The 20,803-nt window shown below is 42.8% G+C and overlaps 1 protein-coding gene across 7 annotated transcripts in view; it reads right to left on the bottom strand.

Moving 5' to 3' along the window:
• ark2n (arkadia (rnf111) N-terminal like PKA signaling regulator 2n) overlaps window positions 1-20,803 on the bottom strand; it is a 120,244-nt gene that overhangs the window by 66,463 nt on the left and 32,978 nt on the right. For 4 of the 7 annotated variants that reach the window (XM_068030019.1, XM_068030012.1, XM_068030067.1 and 1 more), the window contains 2 exons: window positions 4,862-4,983; window positions 2,000-2,838 (listed from right to left, as the gene is read on the bottom strand). In XM_068030019.1, coding sequence (XP_067886120.1) covers window positions 2,000-2,741 — 742 coding nt within the window. In that variant the 5' untranslated portion in view covers window positions 2,742-2,838; window positions 4,862-4,983. Of the gene's footprint in view, window positions 1-1,999; window positions 2,839-4,852; window positions 4,984-20,803 lie in introns of all 7 variants that reach the window. The other 3 variants (XM_068030058.1, XM_068030048.1, XM_068030039.1) reach the window with 2 other exon arrangements.

Raw genomic sequence — 20,803 nt, 5'->3', positions numbered from 1 at the left:
CTATATTTTACATATTAAAACAAAATTTAAAGAACTACTCACTCTTGACTGCCCTCCCAATCAGACACAACGTTTCTGTGCCATGTCTACGTTGAAGTAAGCTTGGAGCATGGAAACAAAACATCTCTGGACCCAACTCAATTCTCTCCATCATTCCATGCTGCTCACAATAACAAAAAGAATGTCTCAGCGAGAACTTTGCATGGTGCTTTTACATGAACACTCAATACTTCTTCCACCTTGCCAATTTTCTTCCCTAAACTTCTCGTTTAAAGGCATCGTCTCTTTGTCGGGATACCTCAAAGAGTTAGCATTATGTAATAACAGTTGATAGACTAGGGGGGGCATAGCATCTGAACTTCATCCAGTGTGTGTTTGATATGCAAACATGCACATTTCCAAAAAGGATTGGCAGATAGAAAGTTGATCAGGAACAATTTTCCCTTCTCTAACCCAGGAATGCTGAGGCTTATTATAGCAACCCCCCTCCTCACCAGGCTGAGAACAGCTAACTTAACATGGAGTAGAATTTAAACATGGGACATTTGTAGTCTGCATAACATAGTTACTAAATGGTTAAGCTCACTGAGTTATACTTTTATTCTACATTCAAATTCATCCTGTCAGTTGTGGTGATCTCAAACTAATATGGTGTCGTGAGGCACACATTAACGACGAACATCTTGGTATGGTAAAAGTTGTCAAATGCACTAAAATTAAAGCTATTTGACAAAAATAGATGGATTTTTTTCAGGTACACAGGACAGACCAAGAATCTAAGCTAATGCCACATTGTAAGCAATAGCACATACCTGAGCAATAAACATATCTCATTCAGGACGCTCATCCAGATTTCACTTGTCACTCGTGGAAACAAAACCCATTTTCTGCTCTGTACTGCCACTCATCATTGGCGCAACGGTGGACACAAGATCAGAGCAAATCATAAATTGGTTTTGTGCCACAATTTCATTCAGTGTCAACAACCTGACATCAGTGTGGCCTATTCTCAGTATTAAAATGTCAAGATTAAGGTACTTGCTTTACAAACATGAATTAACACTAGCAGTTTACTGCTGGTTTTCTTCTTGCCCACATCCTAAAGTCAGTCGTAGTTATAGATTTATACTGATGTATCAATTTGATTGTGACCCAAGAACTAACCCCAGAAGTGGTGTTACTGTTTAAAATTGTGTAGATTATTTTGACAAATTTAACCATTCTAGAGGGTGATTGTAGATAGCAAGTAGAAACTCTCCAAGAAAATGCTCGTCAATCATTTTGTGAGTGAGATTTTTAGTAAAGTTCTGTTGCATTGCAATTTATAAGAGAAATAATTAAAACCATTACTCTTCTATTCCCCAAAAATATTTTTTACACATCTTATATACAACTGAGGCTTTGGCTATTACCATTTTATAACAAGGAGCACAAACATCTTCCTTCCAAGTGCACAGAAAGCATTAGAATGGTATACATCTAATCCAACATAAACTTTGTAAGCGAGCATCTAAATTAAGTTTTTTTTTACAATGGTTCTATTTCATACATACTTCATTCATCAAAAGCCAAAACGCCGTCACTTTATCAAATATGTTAAGGGAGAATGAGGCTTATCGCAAGAGTACTACTTGATATTTTCCCCCTAAGTGAAGTAGGGAAAGGAACTTGATATTTATTGAAGCAGGAGATGAAAAGATAACAGTGGTGTTTGGGAATCATGATAGAACATGGACTCTCAAAGGAGTGAGTTTGATCAGCTTTGTCTTATTCCAAATTTTATGTTCTGTACATGGAACAGGAAAGAAAAACGGAGTGGCTCGGCCATTGTTTAATACAAACCTATACATTGCTTTATGCCAGTTAAATTAGATTTCATTTCTAAAGCAGTCACCTAAAACCAGTAGGGAGATAAATGAGAAACTGCACATGTCACCAAGATACTGCCTTTCTCTTTTATAGGTTTTTAATCACTGTTGTAAAGAATGTTCGTAAATACCTGGAATCTCTGCACTAATTGTCCTCTTGCTATTTCCAGAAACCTCATCCTCTGACGAACTTGTGCTGGAGTCACACGTCAAGTCACTATCACTTGTACTACTGTCCTGCAGCAACGTGTACTTTTTCCTAGCTGCTGCTTCACGTTTCTGCCTTAGCAATCGTATCCGTTCCTTTTGCTTCTGGGTTCTAACCTTTGACACACGGCCGTTTTGCTTGTCATTTGATGAGCGGTTCTTTTTAGGAGCCATGGTTGATGTTTCACTCTCAGACCTGGATCTCCGCGATTTTCTGCCGACTGCAGGACCAGAACCTCCTGAGGGATCTTCATCCACAGCCACATTTGCCTGAGGTGCCTCATTCTCCTCTACAGATGAAAGTGTGTCAGAGTCTGCTAAATGACCACTGGAAGAAGGGGAAACCATGCACTGATTAGAAGAGTCGCTATCATAGGTGCGGCCAGTTGTATGCTTATCACTGTCTGCAGATGGAAGCTGGGATTCAGAAGAGTCTTGCCCGAGTTCCATCAACAAACAAGGCTCAGCAGACAGCCCACCTAGTTTTGGTGGATGGTTATGGTCCTCTTTTCTCAATTTGGCTGCTGAGGTCTCTTTCTGAAATGACCCATTATCTTCCTTGCTGGTGTCACCAGCTTTTGTCTCAATACCTTTTGCTGAAGCTTCAGCTTCCTCCAGACCATCCTGGGATGAGAAGTCTGCCTTCTCTGCTGCTTCCATCTTCATGTCACTTAGCTTGAGCACACTCTACCAAAAGACCATAGACTACAGAAGATTACCAGGACTGAGAAGGTGCGTGCTCAATTCAAGAAACTGGGGAAACCTAAAGAGAACAGAGAATTCATAAGTCAAGTTAGGATAAAAAGCAAAGAGAGAATTTGTCATTGGACCAATTTGTTTCTATCTGTACACATAACTCTTAGTCCTGACAGGGCATTATTTAATTTGAAAAATGGAGAAACCCATCAGATCTTTTTAAGAAATTGCACAGAAATAATTTCTTCTTACAAAAGCAAATTACTGCAGATACTGGAAATCAAAATAATAAAAACAGAAAATGCTGTAAATACTCAACAGGTCTGGCAGCATCTGTAGAAGGAGAAAAACAGTTAACGTTTCAGGTCTGTGGCCTTTCATCAGAACAGATCTGATGAAAGGTCACAGACCTAAATGTTAACCGTTTTTCTCTCTCCACAGATGTTACCAGACCTGCTGAGTATTTTCAGCATTTTCCATTTTTATCTATAATAATTTCTTTTTGTCTGATATACGGCCTTGCTCTCTATAGACTCTTACCCTGTTAATCTAAGCCTACACTTTAGCTATTTTATATTTGTTTTTGAATTTGGATTTCAGGATCCAGCTCCCAGCATTGGTGCTGTTTAATCAATTTTTGTAAGCCCTACAGAAGACTTGTAGATTCGGTTTTACCTGGGTACAGGAGCAGCTAGAGGTGCAACTTGTAAGAACCAAGGCTTAGGGACCGCCTAAGTGCTTAAATATGTGAACCTAGCATATATGCCGAGATTTGCAATTTTGATCACACAGACCATTGCATGTGCAATACTTAATTCATTTTTTTTGGTGGGGGGGGGGAAGAATTGTGAAAAATGCTATGTGTTTTTTTTCCCCATATAGAAAAGCAAATTGAAGAAACACTGCTACTTCAAGTACAACTGTCTCAATTCAATCTTTTGTTTGACAGACTACAATTTTATTGGGTGTAACAGGAGTTTTAAAAAAAGAAAAGGAGGGAGGAGAGTTAAGCTGAGGGCAGAAACACATGAATAGCATTTCCAATCTTTACCTCTGAAGTCACTGTACTTGGAGAGGTATTTACTGTAAAAGATTTCCTTTACAGGAACTTTAAAAATTATACTTCACAATTAATTGAGATTCTAAATTACAGCTTGTTATAAAACTCCAGCAAATCAGAATGTTGATAGTTTGACATTGAAGCTAGAGATTTCATTCGTAGTTGTTTCAAAACTGAAAAGTAAGTTTTCAGCAGGTGACTAAAGGTCATTTTATACAAAACAGAAAGAGGAAGCAGTGCCACTGCTTACATAACCAGCAAAGTTTAGCAGCTTTTTCTTATTCCATTGGTCCAAACTTTCTCAGTCAGATTTTTATTCATTTCGGCATGTAGGTGCTGCAGGCAAGCCGCATTTCTTAGCAATTCCTATTTGCCATGAGAAAGCAGTGGGGGCTGGTCTTCTTGAACCACTGCAAGGCAGGTTGATATAACTGAGTGGCTTGCTAAGTCAGTTAAGAGTCAAATATGCCATTGTGGGGCTGGAGTCACATATAGACCAGACTGGTAACAGTGGCAGGTTTCCTTCTCTAAAGAACATTTGTCAATCAGTTTGCTCTTTAAGACAATCTGACAGCTTCATGGTCACTTCTACTAATACCAGGTTTTTATTTCCAGATTTTAAAAAAATTCAAATTCTCAAATCACCATCATGAGATGTGAACTCACATTGGATTACCAGTCCAATAACATAACCACTACGCTATCAAACTAAGTCGCATGACTTCCCACAATCCTTTCAACAGTGCACAGCCTTCTTAAAAACACTTCTCTTGGGATTATCTTCAAGTTTAAAAGGAAACCCTGAATGCTAGAGAAGCGTGGAAATGGGCATTCCATAATTGAAACGGAAAGGATTGAAAGCTTTGTCTAATCTGGACAATAACCTTGTGGTGCACGAGGATGAAAACCTCCCAGTGCTACTGTATTTCATACTTATGGCCACGGTAACCAACTTTCCCTGGCGTCTAACATGGAAACAAAAAAATGGCAACAACACAAGAGCTAAAAACCCAAAACTTACTCCAATTACCTAATATGTACAGGACTACCCAGGGGGAATGAATCGTACAGCAGACCTTGAGGTACAGCCCAATCTCATTCTCATTTTGAGTTCCAACGAGGTGAGAATGCAGGAACCATGGTCCAACAACCCTAGAACAGAGACAATTTTATTTGAGTCAGGTAAACCATTTTACAATTCAAGTAATGGAATGATATAAAGCTCATGGCTGAAATTTGTATTGATTAAAAATTGCTAAATATACCTATTCAAAAAGAACTCCTTTATCCATCAATTTTCTCCCCACTCTCTCCTGAAGGTCATGACTGCTGAACTGAGCTTGTCAATGGGTATGAGAATTCAGACAGTTAATGTTAACTGACTATAGGCCTATGTGGCATCACAGTCCAAACAAATCCTGTCCCCACTCAAAAGTTTACAAATGTGCATTTTCTGCAGCAATGTGTTCAAAAGCAGGAAGCCTCGCTGATTTCCATCTCTAATTCTAGATTTTTAGAGGGAACTTCACACAGGTCTACTTCCAAAAATAGTTGAATTAAGATCCACATTGATAATTGTTTTGATTTTTTTTTTGAGCACTGCTACTTTTTGGTGGGTGTGGGTGGAAGGGATAATACTTGATTAAGCCAACCAGCTCCTGATCTCATTACAGCTTTGGTTCAAACGTGGACAAACGAGCTGAACTCAAGAGGTGAGGTGAGAGTGACTGCCCTTGACATCAAGGCAGCATTTGACCAAGGAGCCCTAGCAAAACTGGAGTCAATGGGAATTAAGGGGAAAACTCTCCACTGGTTGGAGTCACCCTAACGCAAAGGAAGATGATTGTGGTTGTTGGAGGTCGATCATCTCAGCTCCAGAACATCACTGCAGGATTTCCTCAGGGTAGTGTCCTCGGCCCAACCATCTTCAGCTGCTTCATCAATGACCTTCCTTCAATCATAAGGTCAGAAGTAGGGATGTGCGCTGATGATTGCACAATGTTCAGCACCATTCGTGACTCATCAGATACTGAAGCAGTCCGTGTAGAAATGCAGCAAGACCTGGACAATATCCAGGCTTGGACTAATAAGTGGCAAGTAACATTCACGCCACACAAGTGCCGGGCAATGGCCATCTCCAACAAGAGAGAATCTAACCATCTCCCCTTGACATTCAATGGCATTACCATCGCTGGATCCCTAGTATCAACATCCTGAGGATTACCATTGACCAGAAATTGAACTGGAGTAGCCATATAAATACCATGGCAACAAGAGCAGGTCAGAGGCTAGGAATCCTGCAGCGAGTAACTCACCTCCAGACTCCCCAAAGTAAAGGCCGACTCGGGTCTGCAAAATAAAAAACCCCGAATCGAGCCCGAAAGAACACATCTGACCCAAGCCCGACCCATGCCCAAGTCCTTCCATTTTTTCCCGCGTCCAACCCAACCGTCAGTTAACTTACCTTCCGTTATTCACTTTCTTGCTGATCTGCACAAGCTTAAAATAACTGCAACAAAACCACCTTTCTAGTCCAAAAATTAAATTAACAGTGGAGCCACTTACCTGTGACAGACTGCGTCCGACCCAAGCCCAAATGCCAGACCCGGAGGTGCTACCCGACCAGGACCCAAACCCGAACCCAACACATCGTCAGGTTCGGGTCGGGTAGCAGGCCTTTACCCCAAAGCCTGTCCATCATCTACAAGGCACAAGTAAGGAGTGTGATGGAATACTCTCCACTTGCCTGGATGGGTGCAGCTCCAACAACACTCAAGAAGCTCAACATCATCCAGGACAAAGCAGTTCGCTTGATTGGCACTCCATCGACAAACATTCACACCATCCACCACCGACGCACAGTGGCAGCAGTGTGTACCATCTACAAGATGCACTGCAGCAACGCGCCAAGGCTCCTTCGACAGCACCTTCCAAATCTGTGACCTCTACCACCTGGAAGGACAAGGGCAATAGGTGCAGGGGAACAGTTCCCCTCCAAGCCCACACCATCCTGACTTGGAACTATATCGTCGTTCTTTCACTGTCGCTGAGTCAAAGTCCTGGAACTCCCTTCCTAACAGCACTGTAGGTGTACCTACCTCACATGGACTGTAGCGGTTCAAGAAGGCAGCTCACTATCACCATCTCAAGGGAAATTAGGGATGGACAATAAATGCTGGCCTAGCCCATGACGCCCACAGCCCAGTAGCGAATAAAAAATAACCCTTGACTACATACAACGTCCAACACCAGCAAGGAATCAAGCATTAAAAAATGCATGGGAACTTAAGCTCCCTGGGTCACCGAAGGTATTGATTGAATTTATTTTAGCCTTTTACACTGTTGGAACAGGTAAACCTGCTAAATGAATACCCTCAATGACATCAAAACTCACTGTTTGAACGTTAAAAATAAGTGGTTCATGTTAATAGAACCCTTAGCAACACCTTGATTTTTTAAAGAGGGAACCTTGATGGTCAGACTTGCTTTAAGAAAAAAACATTCAAACTAAAAGTGTGCTCAGTAATTTAAAGCCAATTTTATGAAAAGATCATGAGGCAGAAATTTAGAATCCTTTCAAAAATATCAATATACTCAATGTCCTGATGAATTGGTTTTGTTCTTTACATAAAGTCCATGAATTAGGGAGGCTGAGAAATTAGAGATATGGGATTCTGAGGTGTCATTCATACAGTAGCGACTGGTCTTTGAACTATATGTATACTCGGCCATTAAATCTTAGAGGTACGATTTAAGTGTCCCATTTGTAACAGAGATGAGGAGGAATTTCTTCTCTCAGAGGGTCATGGATGTTTGGAATTCTCTACCCGAGAGAGCAGTGGTGGCTGAGTTATTGAAGATATTCAAGGCTGAGACACAGATTTTTGAACCATAGGGGAGTCAAAGGTTATGGGGAACAGGTGGGAAACTGGAGCTGAGGCCAAGAACAGATCAGCCATGATTTTAATGAATAGCAGAGCAGGCACTAGGGAGGGTACGGCCTACTCCTGTTCCTATGTCTTTTTTTAAATGTGTATTTTACAGAAGGAATGGGCAGGAGTACTTAGACATTTAAAGCAATTCTGGATTAGTTTATCAAGTGCCCAAGAGACTTAGCACTGAACAGCAGTTATACTTCATAGGAGCTATCAAAATGGTTCCGCAAGAGCACCATCACTCCAGAGTTACATCAACTCTAAATCCATATATTCAGAGTGCGAGTTATACAGCACAGAAACAGGCCCTTCGGCCCATCGCGTCTGTGCCAGCCATCAAGCACCTTACTATTCTAATCCCATTTTCCAGCAGTTGGCCCGTAGCCTTGCATGCTATGGCTTTTCAAGTGCTCATCTAAATACTTCTTAAATGTTGTGAGGGTTCCTGCCTCTACCACCCCTTCAAGCAGTGTGTTCCCGATTGCAACCAGCCTCTGGGTGAAAATTATTTTCCTCAAATCCCCTCTAAACCTCCTGCACCTTACCTTAAATCTATGCCTCCTGGTTATTGACCCTTCCGCTAAGGGAAAAAGTTTCTTCCTATCGAACATATCCATGCCCCTCATAATCTTGTATACCTCAATTAGGTCTCCACTCAGCCTTCTTTGCTCTAAAGAAAACAACCCTAGCCTTTCCAGTCTCTCTCCATAGCTGAAATGCTCCAGCCCAGGCAACATCCTGGTGAATTTCCTCTGCACCCTCTCCAGTGCAATCCTATAGTGTGGTGCCTAGAACTATACACAGCACTCCAGCTGTGGCCTAACTAACGTTTTATACAGCTCCATTATAACCTCCCTGCTCTTCTATTCTATGCCTTAGCTAATAAAGGCAAGTATCCCATCTGCCTTCCTAACCACCTGATCTAACTGTGCTGCTGCCTTCAGTGATCTATGGACAAGTACACCAAGGTCCCTCTGACCCGCTGTACTTCCTCGGGTCCTACCATCCATTGTATATTCCCTTGCCTAGTTAGTCCTCCCAAAATGCATCACCTCACATTTCTCAGGGTTAAATTCCATTTGCCACAGCTCTGCCCATCTTACTTACCATCTATGTCGTCCTGTAATCTAAGGCTTTCCTCCTCACTATTTACGACACCAATTTTAGTGTCATCTGCGAAATTACTGACCGTACCTCCTGTATTCACACTTATTTATTTATTTAGAAATACAGCACTGAAACAGGCCCTTCGGCCCACCGAGTCTGTGCCGACCAACAACCACCCATTTATACTAATCCGACATTAATCCCATATTCCCTACCACATCCCCACCATTTTCCTACCACCTACCTAGGGGCAATTTACAATGGCCAATTTACCTATCAACCTGCAAGTCTTTGGCTGTGGGAGGAAACCGGAGCACCCAGCGAAAACCCACGCGGTAACAGGGAGAAGTTGCAAACTCCGCACAGGCAGTACCCAGAACTGAACCCGGGTCGCTGGAGCTGTGAGGCTGCGGTGCTAACCACCGCGCCACTGTGCCGCCCCCATTAAATCATTAATGTATACTACAAACAGCAAGAATCCCAGCACCAATCCCTGCGGTACACCACTGGTCACAGGCTTCCACTCACAAAAACAACCCTCAACCATCACCCTCTGCCTCCTGCCACTACGCCAATTTTGGATCTAATTTGCCAAATTGTCCTGGATTCCATGGGCTCTTAGTTTCTAAACCAATTTCCCATGCGGGACCTTATCAAAAGCCTTACTGAAGTCCATGTAGACTACGTCAACTGCTTTACCCTCATCTACACATCTAGTCAGCGCCTCGAAAAATTCAATCAAGTTTGTTAGACACGATCTCCCCTGACAAAGCCACTCTGACTATCTCTGATTAATCCCTGCCTCTCCAAGTGGAGATTAATCCTGTCCCTCAGAATTTTTTCCAATAGTTTCCCTAAGACTGATGTTAGACTCACTGGCCTGTAATTACCTGGTTTATCCCTGCTATCCTTCTTGAATAATGGTATCACATTCGCTGTCCTCCAGTCCTCTGGTACCTCAGTGTGGCCAGAGAGGATTTGAAAATTTGTGTCAGAGCCCTTGCTATCTCCTCCCTTGCCTGGGATACATCACATCTGGGCCTGGGGATATATCCACTTTTAAGCCTGCTAAAACAGCTAATACTTCCTGCCTTTCAATGCTAATATATTCAAGTATATCACAATCCCCCTCCCTGATCTCTACACCTACATCATCCTTCTCCATAGTGAACACAGATAAAAAGTACAAAAACAAGAAATGCTGGATTCACTCAGCAGGTCTGGCAGCATCTGTGGAAAGAGAAGCAGAGTTAACTTTTCGGGTCAGTGACCCTTCTTCGGAACTGACAAATATTAGAAAAGTCACAGATTATAAACAAGTGAGGTGGGGGTTGGGCAAGAGATAACAAAGGAGAAGGCGCAGATTGGACCAGGCCACATAGCTGACCAAAAGGTCACGGAGCAAAGCCAAACAATATGTTAATGGTGTGTTGAAAGACAAAGCATTAGTACAGATTAGGTGTGAATATACTGAATATAGAACATCAGCAAGTGCAAACCTGAAGAAAAACAACCTGAAAAAAACAGTGGGTAAGCAAACTGAACAAATTATGAAATGAAATAAATGCAAAAAAAGATTGTAAAAAATGTAAAAAGGAATGCAAAAAAAAAAAGAAAAAATAACTAAAAATGAAAGTAAAGTGGGGGGCTGTCATGCTCTGAAATTATTGAACTCAATGTTCAGTCCGGCAGGCTGTAGTGTGCCTAATCGGTAGATGAGATGCTGTTCCTCGAGCTTGCGTTGATGTTCACTGGAACACTGCAGCAATCCCAGGACAGAGATGTGAGCATGAGAGCAGGGGGGAGTGTTGAAATGGCAAGCAACCGGAAGCTCAGGGTCCTGCTTGCGGACTGAGCGGAGATGTTCCGCAAAGCGGTCACCCAGTCTGCGCTTGGTCTCCCCAATGTAGAGGAGACCACACTGTGAGCAGCGAATACAGTATACTACATTGAAAGAAGTACAAGTAAATCGCTGCTTCACCTGAAAGGAGTGTTTGGGGCCTGGGATAGTGAGGAGAGAGGAGGTAAATGGGCAGGTATTACACCTCCTGCGATTGCAAGGGAAGGTGCCCTGGGACGGGGACGAGGTGGTGGGGGTAATGGAGGAGTGGACCAGGGTGTCGCGGAGGGAACGATCCCTTCGGAATGCTGACAGGGGAAGGGAGGGGAAGATGCGACTGGTAGTGGCATCACGCTGGAGGTGGCGAAAATGGCGGAGGATGATCCTTTGGATATGGAGGCTGGTGGGATGAAAAGTGAGGACAAGGGGAACCCTGTCACGGTTCTGGGAGGGAGGGGAAGGGGTGAGGGTAAAGGTGCGGGGAATGGGTCGGACACGGTTGAGGGCCCTGTCAACCACAGTGGGGGGAAATCCTCGGTTGAGGAAAAAGGAGGTCATATCAGAAGCACCGTCATGGAAGGTAGCATCATCAGAGCAGATGCGTCGGTGACGGAGAAACTGGGAGAATGGAATGGAGTCCTTACAGGAGGTAGGGTGTGAAGAAGTGTAGTCGAGGTAGCTGTGGGAGTCAGTGGGCTTATAATGGATATTGGTAGACAACCTATCCCCAGAGATGGAAACAGAGAAGTCGAGGAAGGGAAGGGAAGTGTCAGAGATGGACCATGTAAAGGTGAGAGAGGGGTGGAAATTGGAAGCAAAGTTGATAAAGTTTTCTAGTTCGGGGCGGGAGCAGGAAACGGCACCAATACAGTCATCAATGTACCGGAAAAAGAGTTGGGGGAGGGGGCCTGAGTAGGACTGGAACAAAGAATGCTCGACATATCCCACAAAAAGACAGGCATAAACTAGGACCCATGCGGGTACCCATAGCGACACCTTTTACTTGAAGGAAATGCATGGAGTTGAAGGAGAAGTTGTTCAATGTGAGAACAAGTTCAGCCAGGCGGAGGAGGGTGTTGGTGGATGGGGACTGGTTGGGCCTCTGTTCCAGGAAGAAGCGGAGAGCCCTCAAACCATCCTGGTGGGGGATGGAGGTGTAGAGCGATTGGACGTCCATAGTGAAGAGGCGGCGGTTGGGACCAGGAAACTGGAAATTGTCAAAATGACGTAGGGCGTCAGAAGAGTCACGGATGTAGGTGGGAAGAGACTGGACCAGCGGAGAAAAGATAGAGTCTAGAAAGGAAGAAATAAGTTCAGTTGGGCAGGAGCAGGCTGACACAATGGGTCTGCCGGGACAGTCCCGTTTGTGGATTTTGGGAAGGAGGTAGAAGCGGGCTGTCCGGGGTTGCGGGACTATGAGGTTGGAAGCTGTAGAGGGAAGATCTCCAGAGGAGATGAGGTCAGTGACAGTCCTTTGGACGGTGGCTTGATGTTCGGTGGTGGGGTCATGGTCCGTGACCTTTTGGTCAGCTATGTGGCCTGGTCCAATCTGCACCTTCTCCTTTGTTATCTCTTGCCCAACCCCCACCTCACTTGTTTATAATCTGTGACTTTTCTAATATTTGTCAGTTCCGAAGAAGGGTCACTGACCCGAAACGTTAACTCTGCTTCTCTTTCCACAGATGCTGCCAGACCTGCTGAGTGAATCCAGCATTTCTTGTTTTTGTTTCAGATTTCCAGCATCCGCAGTATTTTGCTTTTATTTTACAGATAAAAAGTAGTCATTTAAAATCTCACCTCTGTCCTCCAGCTCCCCACACAGATTGCCACTTTGGTCCCTACTCTTTTCCTGGTTGTCCATGTGCTCATTTGACACTGCAAGCCTATTCACTAATGTACCACTTAAGGAAGCCATAGATATTTGCACTGCAGCACTATATCATGGCGATCTAGACCCATCACCATTGCATGAATCAGTATTCACTGAACTTATGAACTCGGCAACTCGTGCAGTTGAGTTCAGCTTTAATGACACCATGTATGCCCAAACAAGATGGTGTTGCCATGGGATTCCCTCTCGGCCCAACTCTTGCAAACATCTTTGTTGGGTTCCATGAGAAACGTACCTTTGATGGAATGACACCTAAACTCCTACCTCTTGCATATTTCCAATATGTAGAAGGTATGTTTGCCATATTTAAATCCGCAGCTGCATGCAATAATTTCCTTACACATCTTAATGTGCTCCATCCTGCGCTCAAGTTCACCTTTGAAATGGAGCAGTCAAATGAGCTCCCTTTCCTTATTAGCTGAGAAATCTGTTCAGGGGTTCTCTACCACGGTCTGCCACAAAACCTACCTTCACTGGTCAATACATGCGCTGGGATTCTTACAGTTCCATATGCTACAAGATTGGCCTAATGGGCAACCTCATAAATAGGGCCTGAGCCATTTGTTCACCATGCAAGCTTGATGCTGAAATAGGGTGAATCAAAGACATCCTGCGTGACAATGGCTACCCTGATCAGATCATTTCTCGCTGTATATCGTGAAAACTTATGAATGGGCCAAAGGCTGTCTTTTTCGGCCCTGAAAAGTGCCTAGTCTACCTCAAATTATCCTGAAAGGGTAATGCATCCAAAAAATTTGAACCGGTAAAGTTAGCTGTTTCACGCTGCTACTATGCAGGAGCAACACATGTGGTGTTCGCCACTAACAGGATGCTGCTGCCAAGCCAAAAAGACGTCCTGCCTATCACACAAATGAGTAATGTGATATATGAATTTCAGTGCCAGTGTGATGCTAGGTATATAGGCCGTACATCCCAAAGACTGGAGGATCGTACCAAACGACATGTCCCTTCTGCTGTTTGCAACGGGCAAGGTACGGGCCGTAAACAACCAGCCCGTGCATGCAAAACACAAAACACAGTGTCCAGCATTAGATGTGATTCCGCAATTGTGGATTATTTCGCAAATGTTCTCCAATGTACTAAGAATTACACTGACAACCAAATTAAGATTGTCAGTAGGGCTCGCAGTGTGCCGCATTTGCGCGTACTGGAAGCTACATATATTGATACACAGGGCCTTGTTCTTTGCAGACAGAAAGAATACATACAAACATTGCGCCTGTTTCAGCAGAACAAAATAAGTGACAGCCATTTGCTGGTTCATTCCTCAGGGCAATGCCTTGACCAGAGTCAAGCTGCCTGGTTTAAATTTCAAACAAAGCTTGGCAGTTAACTGTCAGTCACCGTAAACTGGTGCATTTGCCACGGCAATGCCTCTACCAATCAGAGTTCGCGGAATCACATCTAATGTTGGACACGGGCTGGTTGGGTACTGCCCATACCTTGCCTGTTGCTAACAGCAGAAGGGACATATTGTTTGACACAATCCACCAGTCTTTGGGATGAACGGCCTCTACACCTAGCATCACCACGGCACTGAAATTCATATGTCACATTACTCATTTGTATGATAGTTCACAATCAGCACTCTCTTCGCATGCAGTATAAGTTGTTGTTTTCCCTTACATTGGTTATTCTTGCGATTGTCCTGATGAGTGCAAGACGAAAAGCTTTGACAACATGTCTCTATTTTCAGCAATACTCAAGTTCTGTACTACTAAACGACTATTTGACTACAACTGCTTTCAGAAATGACCCACCATCACCTCGGTCGTGCCAGTATCACCCATTCGAGTATATTAAAAAAAAACATCCTGATCTTGCAACTTAGTTCGAAAAATTCTATCCACAGATGCATGATAAAATTATGTTTACTGCAAATGTGTCAAATGAAAGCACAAATTAAATTCAAAAAAGTAAAATAAAAAATGTTCTCAAATAAATCAGAGGAAGCACGAGTACTGTAAAATAAAATGTACCTGAAACGAACGAACACAAATGGACATGATCTTAAGATACTTATCAATTGAGTGAATACTAAGGAAAGAGACAGGATGAGTCGCACCAGATTTATGGCCCCATACAAGCAGCTGCATTGTTACTTTTAGTTATTTGTGTATCTGTATCTTTTTGCTCCTCTACCCTAGTTAGACCCATTATCCATGCAGTGTGTTATTCTTCCAACCAAAATGTACCACCTCACACTTATCTATATTGAAATTAATTTGCCAATTGCACACCATTCTATAAGTTTAATAATCCCTTTATGTTGTTGCAATCCTCTATATTAACTTCCCCCCACCCAATTCTATGACATCCACAATTTTTTAAGATTCTACTTTTGATTCCCAAGTCCAAATCATTAACGTAAATTGTGAACCAGTGGTGCTAGCACCAGTCCCTGTGGAACACCACTTCCTACCTTTTGCCTGTCTCAGTAGCTACCCTTAACCCCTGCTCTTTCTCTTCTATTTTGTAGCCAGCTAACTACCTGATCCCAACTCCACACACTGAGTTTGAGCTATGAGTCTACTATGCAGTACTTTACTGAAGGCCTTATAAAAAATTCAACCATACTATATGTTACCTGTTACTTCTTTAAAGAATTCAATACGATTGGTCAAGCATGACCTTCCCTTTTGGAATCTGCGCTGACTATTCTTTATTATATTGTCTGTTTCAAGATTTTTTTTGATGACGTCTTTTGAGTATAAAATTGCATCATCTTTCCTACTATTGATGTTAAGCCAACTGGTCTTCAGTTCTCTGGAGTTGTTCCATCTCCCGTTTTATATCTAGGGAACCACATTATTTGTACTGCAATAATTCTCTAATGAATTTTTAAATATATTAAATAGTGCTAGGAGAATGGTGGGGACGTGGTAGGGAATAAGGGATTAATGTAGGATTAGTATAAATGGGTGGCTGTTGGTCGGCACAGACTCGGTGGGCCAAAGGGCCTCTTCCAGTGCTGTATCTCTATAAAAGGAGATGGTTATATTCTCTGTTGTTGGAGATGGTCATTGTCTGGCACTTGTGTGGCACAAATGTTGCTTGCCACTTATCAGCCCAAGCCTGGATATTGTCCAGGTCTTGCTGCATTTCTACACGGACTGCTTCGGTATCTGAGGAGTCGCAAATGGTGCTGAACATTGTGCGATCATCAGCGAACATCCCCACTTCTGACCTTATGATTGTAGGAAGGTCGTTGATGAAGCAGCTGAAGCTGCCTTGATGTCAAGGGCAGTCACTCTCACCTCATCTCCTGAGTTCAGCTCTTTTGTCCATGTCTGAACCAAGGCTGTAAAGAGGTCAGGAGCTGAGTGGCCATGGCGGGACCCAAACTGAGCGTCATTGAGCATGTTATTGCTAAGCAAGTGCTGCGTGATAGCAGGTCTACGCCACCTTCCATCACTTTACTGATGATTGCGAGTAGACTGATGGGGTGGTAATTGGCCGGGTCGGACTTGTCCTGCTTTTTGTGTACAGGACATACCTGGGCACCTTTTCACATTTCCGGGTAGATACCAGCGTTGCAGCTGTACTGGAACAGAATGGCTAAGGGTGCAGCAAGTTCTGCAGTACAGGTATTCAGTACTATTGCCAGAATGTTGTCAGGGCCCATAGCCTTTACATTATCCAGTGCCTTCACTCGTTTCTTGATATCACACAGAATGAATTGAATTGACTGAAGTCTGGCATCTGTGATGCGGGGGACCTCAGGAGGAGGCTGAGATGGATCATCAACTCGGCACTTCTGGCTGAAGATTGTTGCAAATGCTTCAGCCTTATCTTTTGCACTGATGTGCTAGGCTCACCCATCATTGAGAATGGGGATATTTGTGGAGCCGCGTCCTCCAGTTAGTTGTTTAATTGCCCACCACCATTCATGACTAGATGTGGCAGGACAGCAGACCTTAGATCTGATCCTTTGGCTATATCTATCGCATGCTGCTTACGCAGTTTGGTACGCAAGTAGTCTTGGCTTGTAGCTTCAGCACGTTGACACCTCATTTTGAGGTATGCCTGGTGCTGTTGCTTGACTAGTCTGTGGGACACCTCTCCCAACTTTGTCACAAGCTCCCAGATGTTACTAAGGAGGGCTCTGCAGGGTCCACAGGGCTGGGTTTGCCGCTGTCGTTTCCAGTGCCTAGGTCGATGCCCGGTGGTCTTCCGGTTTCATTCTTTATTGACTTCGTAGAGGTTAGATACAACTGAGTGGCTTGCTAGGCCATTTAAGAGTCAACCACATTGCTGTGGGTCTGGTATCACATGTAGGCCAGACCAGGTAAGGACAGCAGATTTCCTTCCCTAAAGGACATTAGTGAACCAGATGGGTTTTTACAACAATCAACAATGGTTTCATGGCCATCATTAGACTAGGTTTTAACTCCAGATTTATTAATTGAATTCAAATTCCACCTTCTGCTGTGGTGGGGATTTGAACCCATGTCCCCAGAGCAATACCCTGGGTCTCTGGGTTACTAAAATAAAAGCAAAATACTGCAGATGCTGGAAATCTGGAATAATAACACTGGAAATACTCAACAGGTCTGGCAGCATCTGTGTAGAGAGAAGCAGAGTTAACGTTTCAGGTCAGTGACCCTTCTTCTGAACAGTTCTGAAGAAGGGTCACTGACCTGAAATGTTAACTCTGCTTCTCTCTCCACAGAGGCTGCCAGACCTGCTCAGTATTTCCAGTATTTCTTGTTTTCATCTCTGGGTTACTAAAATAAAAGCAAAATACTGCAGATGCTGGAAATCTGGAATAATAACACTGGAAATACTCAACAGGTCTGGCAGCATCTGTGTAGAGAGAAGCAGAGTTAACGTTTCAGGTCAGTGACCCTTCTTCTGAACAGTTCTGAAGAAGGGTCACTGACCTGAAATGTTAACTCTGCTTCTCTCTCCACAGAGGCTGCCAGACCTGCTCAGTATTTCCAGTATTTCTTGTTTTCATCTCTGGGTTACTAGTCCAGTGACAATACCATTACACCACAGCCTCCCCCATAATCTTCTAAAAGAAATGACATCTATAATAAAAATGGTCAAATTTCAGTGATTTGATATGCAGATGCTCCTTCAATACTCTGTGCTTTATAAAAAAAATACTTTATTCACTAAATCTTGCTCCTTCCCCTACAGCATTGTTAGAACCTTCATTTCGAATCAAGGCTACCCTTCTTACATTAATTGCGTCAAGCTAAAAACTCCTTCAACACAGATTATTACAACTAGCATTAAATTGGTTTCTTACAGTAGATTTATACCAACTCCCTATAGTGGAAATTCGTTCATACAGAAATGGGTGTCCCTTCAAGGCAACTGAGAGCCAGTAACTAGGTCACATGCAATGAAGTGAGCATTCTTCAACTCAGAATATTGCAGAACTCTGATGCCATCAGCAAAATCTTAAAACATCTTAAAGTGCACAATTAAAGTCATCCGAAGATCGTAATTTCTCCCATTTCACTTACATTATTTTTAAATCACTACACAGAACATTATGGAGTGAATGGCTCACATTTGGCAAATATTCTGCCCTAGAAAAAAAGGAAGGGGCTGCTCCCAGCAATTTTTACATCGATATATTTCCAAGCATGAAGAAAATCAGCAGCATTTGACTGTATCTGCATTATCTCAATCACATATACACATGCATTTAGGAAGAAAAGTCCAAGTAACCAGCTCTAGAAAGCTAATATGAAGTTGCACTGTTAGGTGCAGCTAGTTATAGTTAATAATCCTAGCCCCTTTTTAAAATTACCCATAGCCAGAGGCAATTACAAAAGTTGGAGACTTATGAAACATGCAAATTCTATTTAAAATCTAGGTCTTTCAACATAAATAGAAGAAATAGAACAGCATTAATTTCAATCGTGATGCAACATTTTTGCAAAAACAATGTCAAGATTACTCAGAGGAACTGTCATCTGAATTGTTGCATAATCTTGAAAGTGTTGTAAAGGAGCATTTATCGGTGTCTGACATACCTCCTGCTTGTGTTTTATGTTTTAACTGCCTTGATTATAGGGACACAGTAACAGGAGACCATCCAGCCTCTCATGCTTGTTCGACCATACATTTGGACCATGGTTGATTTGTACCTTAATTCTATCTACTGACCTTCCTCCATATCCATTGATACCTTTATCTAACAGAAATCCATTGATCTCTGTCTTGAAAATTTCAATTGATCCCACATCCAAAGCCTTTTGGAGAAGAGTGCTCGCAATTTCCACTACCCTCTTTATGAAAAAGTACTTCCTATTTTTCAATCGTAGACAGTTAGCTTTAAATTTAAGATTACACCCCCTTATTCTAGATTTCCATGAGGAAATATTTTCTTGCATCTAGTCCCTTTAGAACTCTAAAACTAGCAATTAGATCATAGAATAGAATATCAAAGAAAGTTTAAGGCACAGAAAGAGGCCACTTGGTCCATTCTGAGCCGGCCGAGAAAGGATCCACCCATTCTAATCCCACCTTCCAGCATTTGGTCCGTAGCCCTGCAGATTACGGCACTTAAGGAGCGTATCCAGACTCCTTTTTAATGAGTTGAGGGTTTCTGCCTCAACTACCCTTTCAGGCAGTAAGTTAGAGACCGCCATCACCCTCTGGGTGAAAATTTTTTCTCTAACCTCCCCTCTAATCTTTCTACCAATCAGATAAAATCTTTGCCCCTTAGTCACTGACCTCTCTGCTAAGGTGAAACGGCCCTTCACCTCCACTCTATCAAGGCCCATCCTAACTTATTTTCCAGTGTGAACTTAGATAAGTAACTCTTTGTAAACCAATCCCTCCAACCCCTCAATCATTCCAGCTACTCTCTTCTATATCTTTTCAATAGCTGCAATATCATTTTTGTCGTGTGGTAATGAGAAGAGTACACAGTATTTTTGTGGAAGTACTACTAATTTATAAAGTGGCAGGATTATCTCACTATTTTGGGTCAATATTGATATTTAATACACTCCAATAGCTGATTTGTTTTACTCACTTTTAGCCCTGATATCATTCTATATCCCTTCAAAGGGCAATCTGGTGATGTCTGGTGCCCAAAAGCAGTACTCCAAATGGGGTCTAACCAACGCTTTATATAACTTAAGCATCACTTCCTCACTTTTGCATTCTAACCGCCTTGAGATAAAGGTCAACATTCCATTAGCCTTTTTGATTATTTTGTGTACCTGTGCACCAGCTTTTAGTGATTTCTGTACAGGAACTCTAATAAAAGTATTCCAATTTTCCTTTCTTGGTACCATTGAACTCCATCTGCCATAGTTTTGTCCACTCACTTATGTTTGTTGGTGTACCTTTATAACTTTCTTCTCCCATCTAAAGAATTCACAGTGCTTTCTAGCTTAGTGTCATCCACAAATGTGGATCCACAACTCTTTATTCCTTCAATGTATCTGTATGGTGAAAAGCTGAGACACTAGTACAGATCCCTGGGGAACACCACTTGTAATATCCCACAAAATCAGAGAACATTCCTTTTATCCCTACTCTATATATAAATGATTTGGAGGAAAGTATAGGTGGTCTGATTAGCAAGTTTGCAGACGACACTAAGATTGGTGGAGTAGCAAATAGTGAAGGGGACTGTCAGAGATTACAGCAGAATATTGGAGAGTTGGGCAGAGAAATGGCAGATGGAGTTCAATCAAGGCAAATGCGAGGTGATGTATTTTGGAAGATCCAATTCAAGAGTGAACTATACAGTAAATGGAAAAGTCCTGGGGAAAATTGATGTACAGAGAGATTTGGGTGTTCAGGTCCATTGTTCCCTGAAGGTGGCAACGCAGGTCAATAGAGTGGTCAAGAAGGCATACGGCATGCTTTCCTTCATCGGACGGAGTATTGAGTACAAGGGTTGGCAGGTCATGTTACAGTTGTATAAGACTTTGGTTCGGCCACATTTGGAATACTGCGTGCAGTTCTGGTCGCCACATTACCAAAAGGATGTAGATGCTTTGGAGAGGGTGCAGAGGAGGTTCACCAGGATGTTGCCTGGTATGGAGGGCGCTAGCTATGAAGAGAGATTGAGTAGATTAGGATTATTTTCATTAGAAAGACGGAGGTTGAGGGGGGACCTGATTGAGGTGTACAAAATCATGAGAGGTATAGACAGGGTGGATAGCAAGAAGCTTTTTCCCCCCAGAGTGGGGGATTCAA

The sequence above is a fragment of the Heterodontus francisci genome, chromosome 1 (genome assembly GCF_036365525.1).
Source record: "Heterodontus francisci isolate sHetFra1 chromosome 1, sHetFra1.hap1, whole genome shotgun sequence".
In the NCBI taxonomy this organism is placed as follows: domain Eukaryota; kingdom Metazoa; phylum Chordata; class Chondrichthyes; order Heterodontiformes; family Heterodontidae; genus Heterodontus; species Heterodontus francisci.
Note: the sequence above shows the minus strand (reverse complement) of the source record. Positions and strands in the feature narration are given on the sequence as shown.